The 20,000-nt window shown below is 46.0% G+C and overlaps 1 protein-coding gene across 1 annotated transcript in view; it reads left to right on the top strand.

The window, feature by feature from the left end:
• abtb2b (ankyrin repeat and BTB (POZ) domain containing 2b) overlaps positions 1-20,000 on the top strand; it is a 77,873-nt gene that overhangs the window by 32,634 nt on the left and 25,239 nt on the right. Inside the window, exons 2-3 of the mRNA XM_083762949.1 lie at positions 10,394-10,549; positions 17,290-17,500. Coding sequence (XP_083619075.1) covers positions 10,394-10,549; positions 17,290-17,500 — 367 coding nt within the window. The remainder of the gene's footprint in view (positions 1-10,393; positions 10,550-17,289; positions 17,501-20,000) is intronic.

The raw sequence follows: 20,000 nt of genomic DNA, 5'->3' as shown, positions 1-20,000 counted from the left end.
TCATACTAGAAGGCTTTCTTACCTTTATCTGTAGTTATTACGTCCCCACCAAAGAGGTCCAGGTGTTATTTTGTGCAAAAGCGCATTATTGGCTATTTCCCTAAGCCCTCAATGAATTGCATTGAATTGAATGGGGTGCTAATTCGCTTATTTCCATCGCTCTAAATATTTTTTTTTGTATAGGCCTATATCCTCTCTTCATAATGTAAATTATCCCAAGCGACACACTTTACAACTTATTTCGATGGAAATAAGCAAATTGGCACAAAAACCCAACCCCCATTGAGGGCTTATGGTAGGGGAAATAGCCAATATTTTAACAAATTAACACCTGGACCTCTTTGGTGGGGATGTAACAACTACAAATAAAGGTAAGAAAGCCTTCTAGCATGGAATTCTCCTTTAATTTAACCTTGAGAAGTGTTAACATTTGTACACTTTTTTGTTTAGTTACAAATGGATAAATGATGTACTCAACGTTAATTGGTCAGATGGGTGGGCCCTGATGCTTTTGAGGTTTTCAAGCGGGCCCTGGCCCCTGATTCTGAAATGTTGGAAACCGCTGTTCTACATCCAAATGCAAAATACCAGACCGTGTTCGCTTCAATCCCAACCGTCAATAACATTTCAAACCATGAATGCTGCTCTGTTCGTCTCCACAACTCTATTCCAGCTCTATTTCTTTACAAACGTCGATCTTAGCTCCAGTGAGCGATTATTTTTAGCCCCCAATGCTAATAGACCTCTCTAACGTTCTAAATGCCCCTCTGTCCCTCTGTCTCCAACCCCTGTTTAGATAAGGATCGTGAGTTGGTGGTCCGAGGGTGGGCCGGAGTATATAGGCAAACAAGTGGATATTTTTATCCGTGAATGAATGGTGACCCCCCCCCCCCCCCCCCCCAGTCAGCCTATCTCTCCCCACCCTGCCTCTAATACCAGACTAACTAAAAAAGTTGCTTCATCTCACTTGCTGATACTGGCCTTCTCTTAACCCTGGTGTCCATGTTTAAAGATCTGATACTGGCCTTCTCTTAACCAGGGCTGCCATATTTCAGAAAATGTCAAGAGTGAGACTCTAGTGTCGGCGGCGGCGAAAAAAAATGTATTTTTTTATGTCGATTTGGCCCGTTTTAACGTTGATATTTAACCTTAACACTGATGTCTTCACCTCCATGCCAGCTGCTCTCCCTGCACTGACAGCCTCCTCATGCTTAAAGTAGAAATGAAAAAGATATCTATCTATCTATCTATCTATGCTCCTCAGACCCAGCCAGCCAGCCAGCAAGCCACACACATAGTACTCAGACCCAGCCAGCCAGCCAGCCAGCCACACACATAGTGCTCAGACCCAGCCAGCCAGCAAGCCACACACATAGTGCTCAGACCCAGCCAGCCACACAAATAGCTCCGTAAGGGAGTGGTTGCACCACTCAAAAAATCTTCAAAAAACTGAAGAGGCTACTGGAGATTGGAGAACCTGATTTGGACATGATCTGATGCAGGATAATGTCACTATGACAGAAAGAGAAGATGGGTCTGACCACATTCATTCACCCCATAATCTCAGTGGAAATTGGGGAATATGTCAGAAAACTGGAATGTGGGAAAATTCCTTATTTTTACATTTTCTTAGTTCAAACACATCTGTGGGCTCTCTCTCTCTATGAACAGAAACAAGTCGCGATGCGGCCCCTCCCCCTTCACACACACACACACACACACGACTTTGTCCCTATAATGTGCACGGGCTATGGCACCGTTCCACTTCCTCATATCACGCAAGAGACGCCACACACCAGTATAGAAGAGAGATAGTCACAGGTCACTTACTCACTTGTTGTAACTTGTGGGGGCTATATTGTCTTCCATGAAAAATATTTCGAAGCGATGTTAAACTCTGCATGGCTCATTTCCATGCGTCACACAGTCAGGGACCCTGCTGTTTACCCTCCTGCATATATCAGCGCTGCATGCAGATCGGCTATTTTACCGTTTGTGAGGAGCATGCGTTATTACGCGGCGGAGCCGCAGAGAAAATTGTTATTTATCATTATAATGCGTGTGAAATGGCATGTGTGGCGTGGTGCGTGGTAAAGGGTTAAATTGCGTGACTGTCACACTCAAAGGGTGAGACATGGCAGCTCTGTCTTAACCCTGGTGTCCATGTTTAAAGATCTGATACTGGCCTTAACCTGTGTGTGTGTGTGTGTGTGTGTGTGTGTGTGTGTGTGTGTGTGTGTGTGTGTGTGTGTGTGTGTGTGTGTGTGTGTGTGTGTGTGTGTGTGTGTGTGTGTGTGTGTGTGTGTGTGTGTGTGTGTGTGTGTGTGTGTGTGTGTGTGTGTGTGCGCACGCGTGTGTGTGTGTGCGTCATGAGTGAGAGAGAGAGTAACAGGTGTCCTGTAGTTTTGATGGGTGGATAACGAGAGACAAGCTGTTACTTAAGTATCACATCTGGACTGTGCATTACATTGTCATGGAATGGTGTGTGGGAGGGTGTGTCTAAGACAAAGACATACTATCTTAGTGAAGGGAGGAGGAGGTAGGTGCGACTCACACACCCAATGGCCTTGTCAAACACGGCCTTATTGTGCAGCAAGCAGCACCAGCCACCTCCAGGCCCTGTGTCTGTGTGTGTGTGTGTGTGTGTGTGTGTGCGCGCAGGGCGTCGAGCGCAGCCTTCTGGCCCAGAAACACAGCTCTTTGCTGGGAAGGGGAAGTGGCTTTGAAGCCCCCTGTCCCTGGCTCTCTGATGCCTCCTCGACCCTGTAATGAATGAAGAGGTTGTTAGAAGGGGCGAGGCAGGTGTCCACTAGTGTGTGTGTGCGTGCGTGCGATCGTGCATGCGTGCGTGCGTGCGTGCATGCGTGTCCAAATTCTCAGATGTCATCCCTTTATGTTTTAGAATACCACAAACGCAGACATAGAGCCAGGAACAAATCAAATCATGTCTCGCTGGCTTTCGCACACACACACACACACACACCCACACACACACACACACACACACACACACACACACACACGCATGTATATACACGCATGCATATACACGCACACACGCATGCATGCATGCATGCATGCATTCGCACGCGCACACACACACACACACACACACACACACACACACACACACACACACACACACACACACACACACACACACACACACACACACTCCACTCTAGACAAAACAAAGCAAATTCACAGACACAAATTGCCATGCTGGAATGTGCTTTTATCAGGGCTGAGATGGTAGGAACAATGCTGACATGTTTTATCAGGGCTGAGATGGTAGGAACAATGCTGACATGTTTTATCAGGGCTGAGATGGTAGGAACAATGCTGACATGTTTTATCAGGGCTGAGATGGTAGGAACAATGCTGACATGTTTTATCAGGGCTGAGATGGTAGGAACAATGCTGACATGTTTTTATCAGGGCTGAGATGGTAGGAACAATGCTGACATGTTTTATCAGGGCTGAGATGGTAGGAACAATGCTGACATGTTTTTATCAGGGCTGAGATGGTAGGAACAATGCTGACATGTTTTATCAGGGCTGAGATGGTAGGAACTGACATGTTTTTCTTCAAGGCCACGGTCGCCCGAAAGAGAGTACCTTCAAATAAAACCAAGTAATCCATCGCTTAACGTCTTCTGACAGTTTGATGTAATTTGCGATATATAAAAGGGAAGAAAAAAACCCACCACATCACAAACTGTGACAGGATAGAGAGCTAGGTCATCGAGGCCTTTTTTGAGCAGCGTGCATTTTCTTTTTTTAATGTCATTTCTAACAACTAAACTGATCCGACGCATCATTGACAGACATCCATGTGGAGCTGGCGGATACTACTTTTGAGAGATAGTTTGGTGGAGCTCTGCGGTGGAGCTCCAGCATGTGATTGGTTGCTGGGATCCCCTCATGACGCTCGCACGGTCAACCTCAGAGATGGAACCATGATGACCACAACACAATGACTCCCTGCTCCCACTCACGTTCCCTCGCCTCGCCCTCTCTCTCTCTCTCTCTCTCTCTCTCTCTCTCTCTGTCTCTGTCTCTGTCTCTGTCTCTGTCTCTCTCTCTCTCACAGTCTCTCTCTCTGTCTCTGTCTCTCTCTCAGTCTCTCTCTCTCTCTCTCTCTCTGTGTCTATCTCTCTCTCTCTCTCTCTCTCACTCTCTCTCTCTCTCTCTCTCTCTCTCTCTCTCTCTCTCTCTCTCTCTCACAGTCTCTCTCTCTGTCTCTGTCTCTCTCTCAGTCTCTCTCTCTCTCTCTCTCTGTGTCTATCTCTCTCTCTCTCTCTCTCTCTCTCTCTCTCTTTTTTTTAAACAGCAGATGCAACGCTCTGTGAGCTTGTAGTTCAGCGGTTTTCAAATAGCCGGCGTATTAAAGTGCTCTCGGCCGATAGGTCCCTCGCTTCTTTCGGGGGCTTGTTGTCATGAACCAGGTTGCTTATTTCTCTCGCAGAATTGTGGCAACACAGCCCTCAGTCCAGTCCCAGCACCACCTCCTCTGTCTCTCTCTCACAGAGCCAGAGAGCGATGATCCATGCAGCGCTCTGCGCCGACGAGCGCAGCGCTGCTGATATTAGTTGTGGTTGGGGAGGGGGGGGGGGGGGAGGCACTCAGCCCAGGCCGTGGATGATGATGACGCAGTCTGGGGTTCTGGTGGTGAAACCAGCCAAGGGGTGTGGGACTGTGGGAACCGCTGGGAGTGCGGTGGTGTTTGAATGTTTGGGTGAGCTTTGAGAGAAGCACACAGAAAAAAGGTAACCTCTGTAAAGATGGAGGTCTATTTTAGAGATAGGTCTATGGAGGTCTATTTTAGGCATGCCTGAGAAATATTCCCCCGAAAAACCTTAAAAGAGTTAAGGATGCGTCTGACTTCTGTACATTGCCTGTTTCACATGGTTTTTAAGATTATTAGAAGATTATTTAGAAGATATTGAATAAAACAGATTGAAACTGTATTGTGCTAAATACAGAAAACAGCTGATATAAAGAACGGTTGAAATTATATTGCTCAAAACCAATTGGGAATGGTTTTGAACGATATCAGACAGTTCTGGTGACTTCATTGTTCCATTTATGAAAGTAGCATTATGTATGCATTATGACTGATGTTAAAGCGATTGTGCACATTGGTGAGTCACAGACTAACAGTAATTATTCTGACATTTGTAAATGTGCTCAGCATTCATCACACACACACACACACACACACACACACACACACACACGCACACGCACACGCACACGCACACGCACACGCACACGCACACACACACACACACACGCAGCACACCTTTGGTCACTTGACTTTTTCCACACAACCTCTCCCTACACGAATCTCTCAAAGTTTATCAAAAAAATATCTTGTGCACCTCAGCTGACTTGCGTCTCGCAGACGGAAATAACGCTGTGTTTTAATACACTGCAGTGTGTCGCATTTGGCACCGGTGCAGAATTTGCTATGTTAGCCACTTAAACCCTATATGGCCTCCCCCTGGCCAGCCGGGCCGCCTGATGGAGGGGAAAGGAACTGGTTGGAATAACGTGTTCCTTCCACGCGCTACGTCCAACCAGGGAATCTCCCCCCTGTCAGGTGTAAAGGAGCAACTTGGCCACCCCATATGGGGGACTAGGTTGGTGGAGGGTGTGTAGAGCCCAGGATCACATTAGATGATTGACACAGGGGTGAAAAATGGGTTACAAAATCGTGGGATAAAAAATCTATATATAAAATAAAATAAAACCTATATGGTTGACCTGGAGTCCCTCAGGGCGCTATACCAGTGCCAGTGGTGTAGTTTCTGTTGTCTGTTAGCAGATCGACGAGTTTGTTGATCTGAAAGCCCTCCCACACAATTTGGATGCTGGGATTTAAGTGGTTGAAGCAAAACTGCCAAATAAAGTGCTCCCATCATCACACCTCTCTTGCCAAAGGTCACCGCAGGTTGTTGAGCCTGTTGACCGCGGCTGGTCTAAAAGTAAACACTTCTGAGACGGTTTGAAGTGCATGGGTGCATGTGTACACAGCGGCGTGACAGAGGGAGCGTTGCTGAGCTCAAGTGCACAGACATTCAATTTGAGCGCGCAACCGTTTCCCTATCTCTTTTTTCTCTAACTTTATAGAGGGTGTATTCGCGCTCTGTCCGATAAGTCTCAAAAGAGGCGGATTATCGCTTTTATCAGGCACTAATTAAACTCCCTGAATTGGAGGATTGACGGGTCAGAACGATGTGAGTGTGAGTCTGCACGTCGTTGGCCTCGAGTGTTATTCTAGAGTGTTTATCCACTTGTAACTTTGAGAGGGCACACAATGTATACGTGTGTGCGCTCTCAGGGTTAAATTAAGCGTGCACACGTATCCATTTGCGTTCGTGAGTGTTTGTGTGCACTCTGTGTTGACTGATGTACTTTACCTTTGTTCACACTCGGGCCAGAGGCTAGGCAGCCGTTTCCATTGTGATGAAACGAGAGAGTCAGCACATGTCACACAGGCCCAGAGAGAGAGAGAGAGAGAGAGAGAGAGAGAGAGTAGACGAGAGACGAGTATATTTGGAGGGGGAGAGGAAAACGGAGGCATGCACACATTTATGTGGGACTCTTGATTCCCGTAGGGAGCCTGGGTCTGCCAGAGTGAATGTGTCTTTAATTCTGTCAATGTGGTTTTCATTTGTGAAAGCACTCCGCTGTACGGAGAGAAGGGGTCTCTTTCCTGCTCCCCTGGGCTGAAGCAGAAGTACTCGGATAGCAATGCCACAATCTGGAAGTTCTCTGTTAGACAAGTAAAGCGTCCTGTGTTCACAACATAACTAGAGTAATTGTACTTCAAGTACTGGGTATACTTGAGGAAATGTAACCTGTCCAATGCTGGGCTTAAGTCAACGTATCATTATTACGCTATTCAGCCCTGATGAAGCTCTCAACAATGATAATCCACCTCTCACTGTCTTTATAGAGAGATGGTGTACAGTACAGTACACTCACTGTACAGCCTGTCATACCTGTCATACCGGGCACACAACACACATTGTACCTGTTTTAAATGTTTTTGTCTCCCTTTTGTTGTCGAGTCTCTGGAATGCAGCATGCATGTGGTTTTTTTGTGTGTGTATGACTATGCACATGTACGTGTGTGTGTGTGTGCATATGTGTGTGCGTGTGCGACTGTGCATGTTTATGCAGAATATTGCGCTGCAGTAGCTGTTTTTGTTTGTGTGTGTGTGTGTGCGTGCATCTGTCGCGACTCGGTACAGTATACATTGTGTTAGATCAAGCATTTTTTTCCAAATCATAAAGCATAAAGCATAATAAATGTAAATCATGCTGACTTCTAGAAAAAACAAAATTGTTAAGAGACTTGTTGTTTTACTTTATGCAAACATCTCGGCAATTACCATGCAGGAATCTGTTTGTGGACATGGTAGTAATTCTCCTCTGAGAAGATTTTACTGTTTAACTTGGGGGAGGGGGGGGTAAAATATTCAGTTTTTCTCCTAGATGCATGGTCGGCCTTTTTCTTTTACTGCTGCTCATTTTGTGGAGCGCTGAAAGGGGACCTCCGCCTCCAGGATTATGGAGATCGTTCATAGGTATAGCAGCAGTTTCTTTTCCCCCCTTTCCAACATCCATTTTAACAGATGAGCACAGATTCAGATTGCAAGTATAACGCAACACAAGGACCCCAGTTTTTTGCCGGAAGCACATGGGAATGTCATTTTGGGCCTGGGAGGCCAAGCACATCTTTTCCCTTTTTGTGGGGAGGAGGGATGAGGGGAGGGGGGTATACGTACGGAGATGAGCTCTGTTCTTGTCCTCGCAACATAAATTACAAGCTTTGCACTGATCATCTTTCCGTTCGCGTCTCCCTGTGGGTCACAGTGTCGTTTCCTGCGCCCTGGCAAGGAGCTGTCTTTGGTTTAGGTGCCAAAGTAAAGGTTCATTGTTCGGGCAACACAGAACACACCTAGTTTATCTGAGAACTCTGGCTCGTGTCACATCAAATCAAGCACGGTGAGGAGCAGAACCAGGATGCACGATGACTGAACCCCTCTGTGTTCATTCAGGACTCCAGGCTAACTTTGTAGTTTGTTGTACTGATGCGCTTAACTTTTTCAGATGCACCAGCGTATTTGGATGCGCGCACACACACACACACACACACACACACACACACACACACACACACACACACACACATATACAGATACACAGATATTTACATTTCATAGGACAATTAATTATTTATCTTTTATCTTTTGAAGACTTGCGACTCAAAAATGGGTCCCCAGCGACCCACTGCGAAACACTGAACTAAGGTATACGCAAGTGGTTCCAAAGCAGGAACGCCTCCCATCTGGTGTTTTGCAGGGTTTGTGAGTGGGAGGAGGCTGCATGCTAATACAGGTCAAAGGAGTTGTAGGGTCAGAGTTCTGAGCTGGTGGTGGTCTCTAACCCCTGATCGGGTGGTGGTGGTCTCCCTCCCTCTGCTCTGTGGAGGGTCTCCCCAGCAGAAACACAGTAGCGACATCGTCCTAAATTTATGATCCTCTTTCCAAACTGTCACATTAGTGTCTACTCCACCTGTCATACACCACTACGTGTAAACCAGGCCCTGATAGACGTATTGCCGCTGTCTGGCAGAAACCTCTTATCTCCATTTTCTTTATTTTTAAAGATATTTTTTGGGCAATTCTTTTGCCTTTATTGATAGATTACAGTAGTTTGACGGGAGATGGGAGGAAGACACGCAGCAAAGGTCATCGGGATCGGGACTCGAACCCGCGACACGCTGTCAGACTGGATTACCAGCCTAGGTGTCTGGACCTATTTTTTGCAACTTAATGGCTGGAAAATGGAAATTAAGAGTTTACATACACATAGTGTACATGAATAAACTTTCCTTAAGGATTATATCTGGTTTCAGTATCATATCATTATCATATATTTTCTCTATTATTAAGGTTATTTTTGCAGTCAGTTTGTATTGGGGGGGGGGGGGGGGGGGGGTTGAGAACCCCTGCGGTGCATCACATCACGAACAGGCACGGCAGTGAATATTTCATCTTTGGTCAGTGAAGCCTGGCATTCCTCCTCATGCTGCTGATCATTAAATCAACCAACTCTACTTCTATTGAGAAATAACAACCATGTGATGGGTTGTGTTGTGTTGTGTGTGGACGCCGTTTGCATTAGCCTAATTGGCCTGTTTGTTTTCCTGGATGTGTGGACTGGCTGGCTTGGCGTTTCTCAGCGTTTGTGTTTGTTTACCCTCGCTCGGCGGTGTGGGATTATGTCTCACAAGGACCACAAACACAGACATCCAAGCACGTTTTGACAGACTCTTAACTCACATGCCGTACCAATACACGCTATTGCTTCAATTTGTAAACTCTTGAGGCAATAAAGTCTGTTTAACATCAAATCTTTCTGTGGTAGGCCTATATTGTTTCACACAACAATAACACAATTCCACATAAATATATATATATATTGTCAACTTCTTTAAACACAATTTTAGTGTATGTAGTGTTTATGTGTATAATTAAGGGTATACATAACATTATTTATTTATTAATGAATTATTTCCTCATCTCCTTTTGTTTGTTTTGTAATAATGGACACATCCTATTGGTAATTGTTATTGATTTAAAGATTACATTTCAATATACCGGTATGTAGGCCTACTGCCATTTGTGTGGCAGTTTAACAATGTTTTTTAGTAACGAGTGACTGCGCCTGACACTCATTGCAACATTTGTTTTGGAAGCGGTCTCTTCTGTGGTTTTGGAAGCGGTCTCTTCTGTGGTTTTGGAAGCGGTCTCTTCTGTGGTTTTGGAAGCGGTCTCTTCTGTGGTTTTGGAAGCGGTCTCTTCTGTGGTTTTGGAAGCGGTCTCTTCTGTGGTTTTGGAAGCGGTCTCTTCTGTGGTTTTGGAAGCGGTCTCTTCTGTGGTTTTGTCTCAACCCGAATTCTGTTCTAACAGACCATGGACAGAGCAGAGGTGTGGCCAAAAAGACTACTAAAGGTTCCCAACCCTTTTCATGTCAAGGACCCCCGAATTGACACTAATTAGCCCACAGACCCAAGAGAAGATTATTACGGCTCTAGCAGTGACTCTCAACCATTTTCACTTCAAGGACCCCCGGTTTGACATGCAACTGAATGGCCGGAAAAAATGGTTTCAGTATGGTTTCAGTATTCATTTATGATATATTTTCTCTATTATTAAAGGTTATTTTTGCAGTCAGTTTGTATTGGGGGTTTGGAGGGGGGGGGCGAGGTGGGGGTCACGAGACATGGCCAAAGCATTCAATCAACACGGTGGAGTTCACTGTCAACAACGTGTAATGTATGCTGACGGGCCTTTCATTCCCTTTGTGCCTCCAGGTGTCCTGTCCCTCCCGGCCCACTTCAGTCCGTACACGCCTACGGAGGGCCAGCAGTCGGCTGTGGAGAGCAGAGAGGATGCCTACGCCCAGCTGGAGCTGAGGACGCTGGAGCAGTCGCTGCTGGCCACCTGCGTGGGCAGCATCTCTGAACTCAGTGAGTACTGCAGGCCAGTGTTGTTTTTGGCAGCAAATTTAGATTTTAGATTTTTAATCACAGTCTCTTGAATAGTTTTTTCATGTAGTTTTAGTCACCTGGAATGTTTTATTGTTAGTCTAGTTTTAGTCGACTAAATACCATAAGAATTTAGTCGACTAAAATCTACAATTGATTTAACTATTTTGGTGGGCCTTAATGCCATCATAATGACAGTTTGCTGAAAATAGCCGATCTACAAGCCCACAACGCGTCGCAGCACTTGTAGATCGGCTATTTTCAGCATGCAACTAATTGTAAAATGACTCTCTTGTCCACTAGTCCCTTCCTAACATTTTAGTCTAGCTTTTCATTTCAGTGGAAGTTGCTCGCTCAGTGGCATTCGAAGGACTCTACTTCCGCATTTGGTGCCAGCAGGTCCAGCTTTGTGCCAGTAGTGTGGGCCTGTGAACGCAGGGAGTACATGCACTATGCAGGGATGTGTGCGTGTGTGTGGTCTGGAGCCTCCCTTGTGTTAGCAGATTTTCACAGTTTTACAAGTTCAGTAACGGAGACTGAACTAGTCTGGAATAAAGAAAGACAGAAAAGCTAAACATTTTCACCGTCTGGAAATCCACTTAGGGCCTAGACTATTTTTAGTCTAACCTCCAAATCCCTTCTTATCAAATCCTTTCACAGCTCAGGGTAAGAATGTAACATTGTACAGAGATGATACGTGCATCAGACACTGTTTATTTCAACGATCCCTTCAACATTCCTAGCATTTGTCGAAAAGGCCTCCTCCTCCCAACGTGCTGACTCTGATGGAGGAGTAAGCAGATTCCGACCTTCTTTCTGCCAAAAAGGCTGTTATTGCAGTCAGCCCGTGTGGGAAGTGGTTGACACTCATTTTTTTGTATCATTCTCGTGATAACACCCACCCGTCTTATACTGCAAAATCTGGAGTGTCAGTTAACTCTGAGACCAGGTCCATTTGGTTCCATTCGTGTACTCTCAGGCCCCTTTTCCACCCGGGTTTTCGGCTCTTTTTCCCCACCTAACCAGAACCAGTTCAGAGTGTTTCCACTGGAAATGAATTAGTTCAGAACCCTAAAAGTTGGTTCGGAACTGGAACTAAAACAAATGGCCGCCGGTTCGGCGAAAGCACCACGGTTCCAATAATCTAGGACGGAACCATTTCTAGAACCAGAAGTTCTTTTGGTGGAAAAGGGGCCTCAGAGTTAGTAGTGGGGCTTTGAACCTTGAAATCGCACAGCGATAACACGTTGGATCGTGTCGTTGTTCCGACAGCGATGGTGTCTTTCTGTGTTTGTATTGTCTGCGGGCTGGTCCGTCTCGCCTCCCTGTCTCCGGCTACACATCAGTGCATATCAGGGCGACGTAAACCATATGGAGCCATGCGTTACCCCCCCCCCCCCCCCCCCCCCTCGCCAAGCAGGAACAACAACACTTCTCAGGCCCGTTATCAGACTTCTATAGGATATATCTCTCTCTCCTTTTTTCTCCTTCTGGTCTGAATTCACAAAAGTTGTTTCCCCTGCGCTGCTTGTTTGTGTTAATGCTGTGTATCTTATCGGAGGGTGAGCGGGACTGGGTCTTACCAGTCTCCACAGGAAGAGCCCCAGATATCCAGCCACCCGTCCAAAGAAAGCCTGGAAAGAACCTATTGTTGCTATCGGGCAGAAACCTCCTACCGCTCTCTCAAAAGTAGCAGATCTACAAGCTCATTTGCGCTTGTAGATCTGTTACTTTTCCTATACTTTTGAATTTCAAACCTGGACAGTAACAGTTTTGAACATATTAGGTCTGACAGAGACTACATGCAGTAAGAGAGTGTAAACAGGCTGAGAGAGAATACATGGAAAGCCTGACGATCGCAAAGGATTTCACATCGCATGCATCGAAAACGCTGACACACAGTTTGTATAGCGGTGTTCAGACTCCTAGTAGTAGAAAGTAGTAGTAAGGTTGAAAGTAATTTTTTGCAAGGAGAAATATATCCGGGTGTTACAGGGTTAAATGGATTCCGCTGGCAGAGTGCACGCACGCACGCGCTCACGAACGCATGCACACACACACACACACACACACACACACACACACACACACACACACACACACCCACTCTCTCTCTTACTGTACTCTACTGTACTGTGCTGTACCTGTGACTTGTTTAAACCGGATACCTCTGAGCTGGCAGCGGCCGATCGCATGCAGGAATCAGGGTCGTTAAAAGTTGGAGGGGTGGAACAGGGAACGAGACGGAGGGAATGTGGAAAGGAAAGGTGAAGGATAAAATTTAAGGATCGGGTGGGGTGGGGGTGGCAAGGGTGGGAGGTGTGGAGTGAGGTTTTCAGGAGGGGTTGAGATGGAGGTGGGGGTGGGGCAGGCGGTACGGGTGCCGTTTTTTGAGCGAGAAACGGGATAGGTTTTCCTCCCGCCGAGCGGGGCTTAACACTCTGCCGTTTGTCCCCGCGGCACAAGGCCACGTTTTAAGGAGCGCCGTCGTTTTGGAGGGGGCATTAAGGAAACGCACGCACACGCACACACACACACACACACACACACACACACACAAAAACACACACACACACACACACACACACACACACACACACACACACACAACTCTCTCTCTGAACACAGGCACACTCTTTTTCCCTCTCCGCGGCTTGCTCACTGGCCCCTTTGTGCCGCTGCTCTCCGGTGCCGTGAGGCTGGGCTTGTCTGGGCAGGGCTGGCATCCTTCAGATATGCATACCCTGTTTGCATGCACGCACCGCACACATGCACACTTGTACTCTGATCTATGCCCAAGAGGCTGGGCAGACACAAGGGCATCTGTGTGGAGCCATTGGATCACCACCACATACCCGCAGCATATAAGGTCTGGTCTAGTGGGTGGCAGGATGCAGGACGTTATACATCTTAACGTCTAAAATTGCTGGAAATGTGGACATTTTGAAGACTTGCAGCTCTGGCCATGATCTCCCCATTAGCCATGGGAAAACCTGAGAGCACTACTGGGCTGTCCGGAAGACTGAGAGGATCATTAAAGAGCTAGAGCCGGGCTTACCTTTGGCAAGAATGAGCTCCGCAGTAAATCCTGTGAGAAACATTAGGTCCATTAGCATGTCTGGAACCGTGGTTCTCAATGCGACGTCTGTGGCCCCCAGGGGTCGTAGAAGGGGTAACGGGGGGTCCTGTGGACCCCCAGGGGTCGTAGAAGGGGTAACGGGGGGTCCCCAGCCAAATAAGGAAGGGTTTAGTTACGACCAGATACATAATTCATTTGGAGGTCCTTGACATGAAAATGTTTGAGAAGTGGTTCTCAAAGTTGCACAGAGTCATGCAGAGTCAAAGAGATAACCCAGTTGAATTCTGTTTGTATTGAATTTGCTCCAGCAGTAGAGTTGGCCCCGGTGGGTCGGAGCATTCCATTTAATCGTATGTATCCATCATGTCCTGGGGCAAAGCACCGCTCTTCTTTACCTGTATAAGTGAATCACTTTGTCAACATGTTTTTTGGACAGCGGCCGGGCTGGCGCACATTATTGACTCACCGGGGAAGAGAGAAGAGCCATCTAATATAACGTGGAATCTAAGGGATGTTAGTATTTCATATCCGTCAGACCCCCGGAGCTTTAGCTGAGTCTCAGCGCAGATATCAGGTTGGAGAAGCCTGGGAGAAGCTCTTTATCACGGGCAGGAATTCCTGGGAGACCCCCCGGAGACACTGCGTGTGGTGGTGGGAACACAAAGGAGACCCTTCAGCTTATTAGGTCTTGCTTTTGGCTCGGCCTGGCCCCATCTAGCCCTGCCGAAGTACCTCCAGCTCCTCATTACACACACACACACACACACACACACACACACACACACACACACACACACACACACACTCCATCTATCCTTAGCCTTGGCCTCCGGACAGACTTCTACTCTCTCAGTAATCTGGTTAGAAATTAACCCGAGGGTAATTATCCTAAATGAGAGTTACACGATCCAAAACATGGCCTGCCCCACCCACAACCCCCCCCCCCCCCCCCCACACCCACACACACACACACACACACACACACACACACACACACACACACACACACACACACCCCTCCCACACACACACACACACACACACACACACACGTCTGGCCTCTCCTCTCAGTCCTCAGTCTCCACTCTACCCTGTCCCCCACAGTCACGCACTATAGGATGTTATCTACATCCCACACTTTTAGCACTGTCTTATCTGTGTGTGTGTGTGTGTGTGTGTGTGTGTGTGTGTGTGTGTGTGTGTGTGTGTGTGTGTGTGTGTGTGTGTGTGTGTGTGTGTGTGTGTGTGTGTGTGTGTGTGTGTGTACGTGCGCGCGCATGTACAGTACTTCTATCACTGTACTCCAAATGTATAGTAGAATTAGCAAAAATATGACAAATTTTCTTCTACAATTAGGAAAAGATTCAGGTTGGGGTTAGGATTAGACATTCAGAGGTTAGGTTTAGAGGTTGGGGTTAGGATTAGACATTCAGAGGTTATGTTTAGAGGTTGGGGTTAGGATTAGACATTCAGAGGTTAGGTTTAGAGGTTGGGGTTAGGATTAGACATTCAGAGGTTAGGTTTAGAGGTTGGGGTTAGGATTAGACATTCAGAGGTTAGGTTTAGAGGTTGGGGTTAGGATTAGACATTCAGAGGTTATGTTTAGAGGTTGGGGTTAGGATTAGACATTCAGAGGTTAGGTTTAGAGGTTGGGGTTAGTGTTGTGCATGATTTATTATTATAGTTAAATTGCATGGCGGTTTGTCCGCGCCGACAATTGTGGATCTGCAAGCGAGCCCTGTCACGCTGTGATTCATAGATCTGCTATTTCCAGTGATAACTCAGGCTGAATGGCAAAGAAAAAGGTAACAAATGGCATTCATATCGTTGCCGTCCTAAAATGTTTGTCCATGTATGGTAATACAAACGTGTATGTGTGACACGCACATGTGAGATGTATGTATGCCTCTGCCAAGTGTGTGTTGACACTTATATGGGAGTGGCCATGGATTATAGAGTGGCTTGAATTATATGCACACGTGCAGAATGCAACCGTAACATGCGCCTATGTAGTCTGCCACCGGATTAATGCCGATAGCCCGTCCCAGGCTGATTCTATCAACATGTGCTTGTCCACTCAGCCTACTGTGTGGGTAGATGAGTCTCCTCAATGAGCCACAAATACTATCTACTTGTAGATCTGCTACTTTTACTATTTTTTATTTGAATCATGAAATGTCTAAGGGTATAAGGATTACACCCGACAGAGGTGATGTTTATCTCAGCACTGCTGTTTCCAACAGAGCTATCTGCATGCAGCCTCAGCGATGGATAGCCGACGATGTGTGCTCGCAGAAGACCAAATGTTTTTAAACTGATAATGTCAAAGGTTTAATGAAAACCGGTTCATTGCCAAAGCTGAACAGAAGGCCCGTTGTTGGACCAACACCCACAGCTGTGCTCTGGCCGGAGTGATTGAACGGTAGCCATGAAGATATTGCTGAATGGTTTTGTTAAAGCTGCACATTTTTAAGGTCCTATCTGAGACCAAATACAGCCACTGTCCGCACTATGAGTTCATGATTCCCTTGTGTTGGTTATATTGTATTATACAACAGGTCGTTTCGAGGAAGCAATCTGATTGGTTGAAACAGCCTCTAGCCGTGCTTCAAATTAGCATCATGAAACACCTAATTAAAACAAATAATTGTGCAGCAGACTTGGTGGCTAGGCTAGCTAGTTTCTTGGGACGTTTTTGGTCGTAGTGGTCATCTGTCATTCAAAAATTATGATTTTTTTTGGGACTGTCTTAGTTTTAAGGGTAACTGTTGTATAATCTCAATATAATATTGCTTAATTCACATACCGTCTGTTCAAAGTCAAACTAATGTTTTTTCCCCCCTAAAAAAGTTCCGCAGCTCTATACTTCACCGTAACAATGTGTCGCTCTGCAATGCATTGTGAGCTTGTAGATCTGCTATTCTCGCCACCTGACACTGTTGTGTTGCAGCAATGTATAAATCAGCCTTTAGAGCCATGTGGCGCAAACAGCAGCCCGCCATTAAAACCCTTTCAGTGATTAAGGATGAATGGCTGTTTAGACTGGCCGTCTGTCTGGCTGTGCTTACTGTTAACAACACAGTTAATGGGACAGACTGCTGGCCAAATGGACAGCACTGAAGAGAGTAACAGGGTGAGGGGGGGTTAAGGAATGAGGGGCATCCGGTTGTGCTGAGAGCCCTCAGGGTGTGAGATCTGGCTTGGAATAGGTTTGCAATAAGGTGCTTTCCTGAAGGTCACCCCTGATGATTTGATTAATTAGTGTGTCATATAGTGTAGTGTTTCTCACTGCCCCTCAGGGGGAGGTCAGGAGAACCTGGTGGTGGTGGTGGGGGTGGAGGGTGGGTGTGGCAGTATTCTTTTTAAAGGGAGGGCTTAAGGTATACCTGGATGTTGGATGAGGCGGGGCGGAATAGTTTGACAACAACAACTGGACTAAACTAATGTTTACATCAACCACATTAAAAATGCATTTCTTTTTTAAATAACAGAAGAAGCCAATCCTGAAAAGTACTTTTGGTTTCTACCCGACAGAGATGAATTGCTTGTGTATTGGACAAAGTATTTAGTAAACTAATTATGCCCCCTCTCTCTCTTTCTCTATCTCTCTCTCTCTCTCTCTCTCTCTCTCCCTCTCTCCCAGGTGACCTGGTGTCCCGGGCCATGCATCACATGCAGCGGCTGAGCGCGGTGCGCCCGGGGTTCAGCCCGGCGCGCCACGCCCGTCCCCAGCAGCCCGTGTCCTGGTCGCCGGACGCCCTCCACACCCTCTACTACTTCCTGCGATGCCCGCAGATGGAGTCCATGGAAAACCCCAACCTGGACCCCCCACGCATGGCGCTCAGCAAGGAGAGGTAGGCGTGGCACGTTGGCTGAGAGAGAGAGATGAGGGGGAGCTCTGGGTACTTTACACAGCACAGCACACCGAGTGAAGCAATCGATTTGACATGTTTTTCCTATTATGATATAAGCCTGTGGTTTTCCAAGTTTTACCCCATAGGTCTGAGAGTGTACAAATGGAAGCACATGGAAGGGTTCTATTTGTACCCCACTTTGAGGACCGATATAAGCCATTCTTGATACAGCAGTATGGCTGTGTGATGCGTGTAAATTATACATTGTCCCAACAAAATGTTAGTGGGACATGTTCCAGTTGTTCCACAGATACTGTGGTGACACAACACAATAGTAATATCAATAAGGGGCAACTACACATAATACTGGATGTACAGTAATGCTATAGTACAAATACAAAATGAATACAAATAAGAATCACCTCCCTAATTGCAGCTGTGCAAGGCCAAGATGTTATCAGGCTAAAGAGGTGGTGATAATTACTAGTGAATGAGCAAATCCACAGTCACATAAACAAACTGAGATAAGAACCCCCATGCCTCCTTTCTACTTCAGTTCTTAAGCGTCTGTCAGGGCTTCCCAAAGTTTTTACTTTGAGACCCAAAAGTACAATTCCATCGTCTTTTATTGTATTTATATTAAAATATATAAAATAATCCTATCTTTTGAAATAATAATAATTCAAAACAAATAAAAAATAAAGGGGTATTTTTTACTCGGGACCCATACAAATGTGTCCTCCATGACCCAAAAATGGGTCCCAGCACTTATGTAAATGACAGAGAGAGAGGCTTGCCCCCAGGTGTAAAGTTAGTCTGTTGGAGGGGTAAACAGCACCTTTTAGGTGTTAATTAGGACCGCGGACCGAGGGGTAATGGCTGTTGTAGTTGGAGCTAATAGCTTTTAAGCCCTCCTCAAAACGACCTCCTGTGTTTGCCTTTGTTGTCTGATTATGGTAATTTAGACGTTTCTCTCTCTGTCCTGAGAAACTGGATGGTTGAGCCTCATTTATACTTATAGTATAGCGTGGCGCTGTCAGGCTCTGTAAATGGCAGATCTACAAGCCCACAATACGCCCATGAATGTGACGAGTAGTGAGCTTGTATATCTGCTATTCCCAGCATGCAATGAAGTATAAATCAGGCTTTTATCTGGAAAGCATATTAAGAACAATCAGTGTTTTACGGTGAGTGAAATCAAGAGCAACATGCAATACTAAGTGCGTTCATGGTTCAGTGGAATATACTACAGTATTTCCTTTCAACGCAGTTTTGATTAATGCACAATGCATGTTGTTTCAGTTTGTGGTTGTAGTGTCCTCTCTCCATGAGCGTCACTGCTAATTGTGTCAGACTGCCATAGAAAACACAATATGTATTTGGTTGGGGAACCCCATCGACAAGTCTCGTGCTATGGGCTTGTATCTCTGGTATATATGTTTGAAGTGATAAAAAAAAAAAAATGTGACGCTATATTAACTAAATTTGCTGGGGACCCCCTGGAACCCTCCCAAGGACCCCTTTGAGAACCAATGGACTATAGTCACTATAGTGTATCTCACAAGCTCTTAGGCACCAAAGTCACTTTAGGTCCAACCCTTGTGCTGTATGTGGTTCCACCACAGGCCCATAAAAGCTGGATTGCATTGGTACGTGGCCAGCAGATAATGAACAGTTTGTCCCCTAAAGTTGATATTCAGCAGCCTGCAGAATTCAGATATACTATGTGTGTGTTAACCACTTCAGCCCCGTTTTCACTGTTTAGTGAAAAACTAGTGAAAATAGAAGATCTACAGCAGGAGTGGGTATTTGACGATGGAGAGGGCCACTATATTTATATCCACACTCACTCCACTGACTCCAGAGGGCCACATTGCATATTGCTGTGGTAGCAAAAAATTGCTGATCTACAAGCTCAAAACGCTCCACACTGTGGCGCGTTTTGAGCTTGGAGATCGGCTAATTTAGCTACTGTATATTTCAATTTAAATTTGTGAATTGGAATCCTGAAAAGTAATTTCTTTTTTATTTCAAGTGCATTTATAGTTATGTTAACTTTCTGAAATAAATACAAACGCATTGGACATAAAAAAAGTCAATAACATTTGAATACTAGTAATTAGCTGAAGTCAATAATATATCAGTATTCTGATATTAACCTGTGGGCCACATTTAGTGATGGTGGGGGCTGCATGTGGCCCCCGGGCCGCCAGTTGCCCATGTATGATCTTCTACAGGCTATTTCCGCCTATAATGACATGCCCAAAATAGGGAAGCCGCAGGTCGTTAAGTGGTTGTACGTAAGGGTCCCCAGCACACCCCCCTCCTCTGTGGCTCGTCAGACGCATGTGTGCATGTCCCAAAAGTAGAGATGTCCCGATAGTGTATCGGTATTGGAAAAGTATCGGTATCAGCCCTTTTTGGTCATATCGGGTCATATCGGTATCTGCAAATATACCAGTCTAACCACCGATCCGACACAGGGGTAAGGGGTTGACAC

This window comes from Protomyctophum parallelum, assembly GCF_964188405.1.
Source record: "Protomyctophum parallelum genome assembly, chromosome: 4".
Lineage (NCBI taxonomy): Eukaryota > Metazoa > Chordata > Actinopteri > Myctophiformes > Myctophidae > Protomyctophum > Protomyctophum parallelum.
Note: the sequence above shows the minus strand (reverse complement) of the source record. Positions and strands in the feature narration are given on the sequence as shown.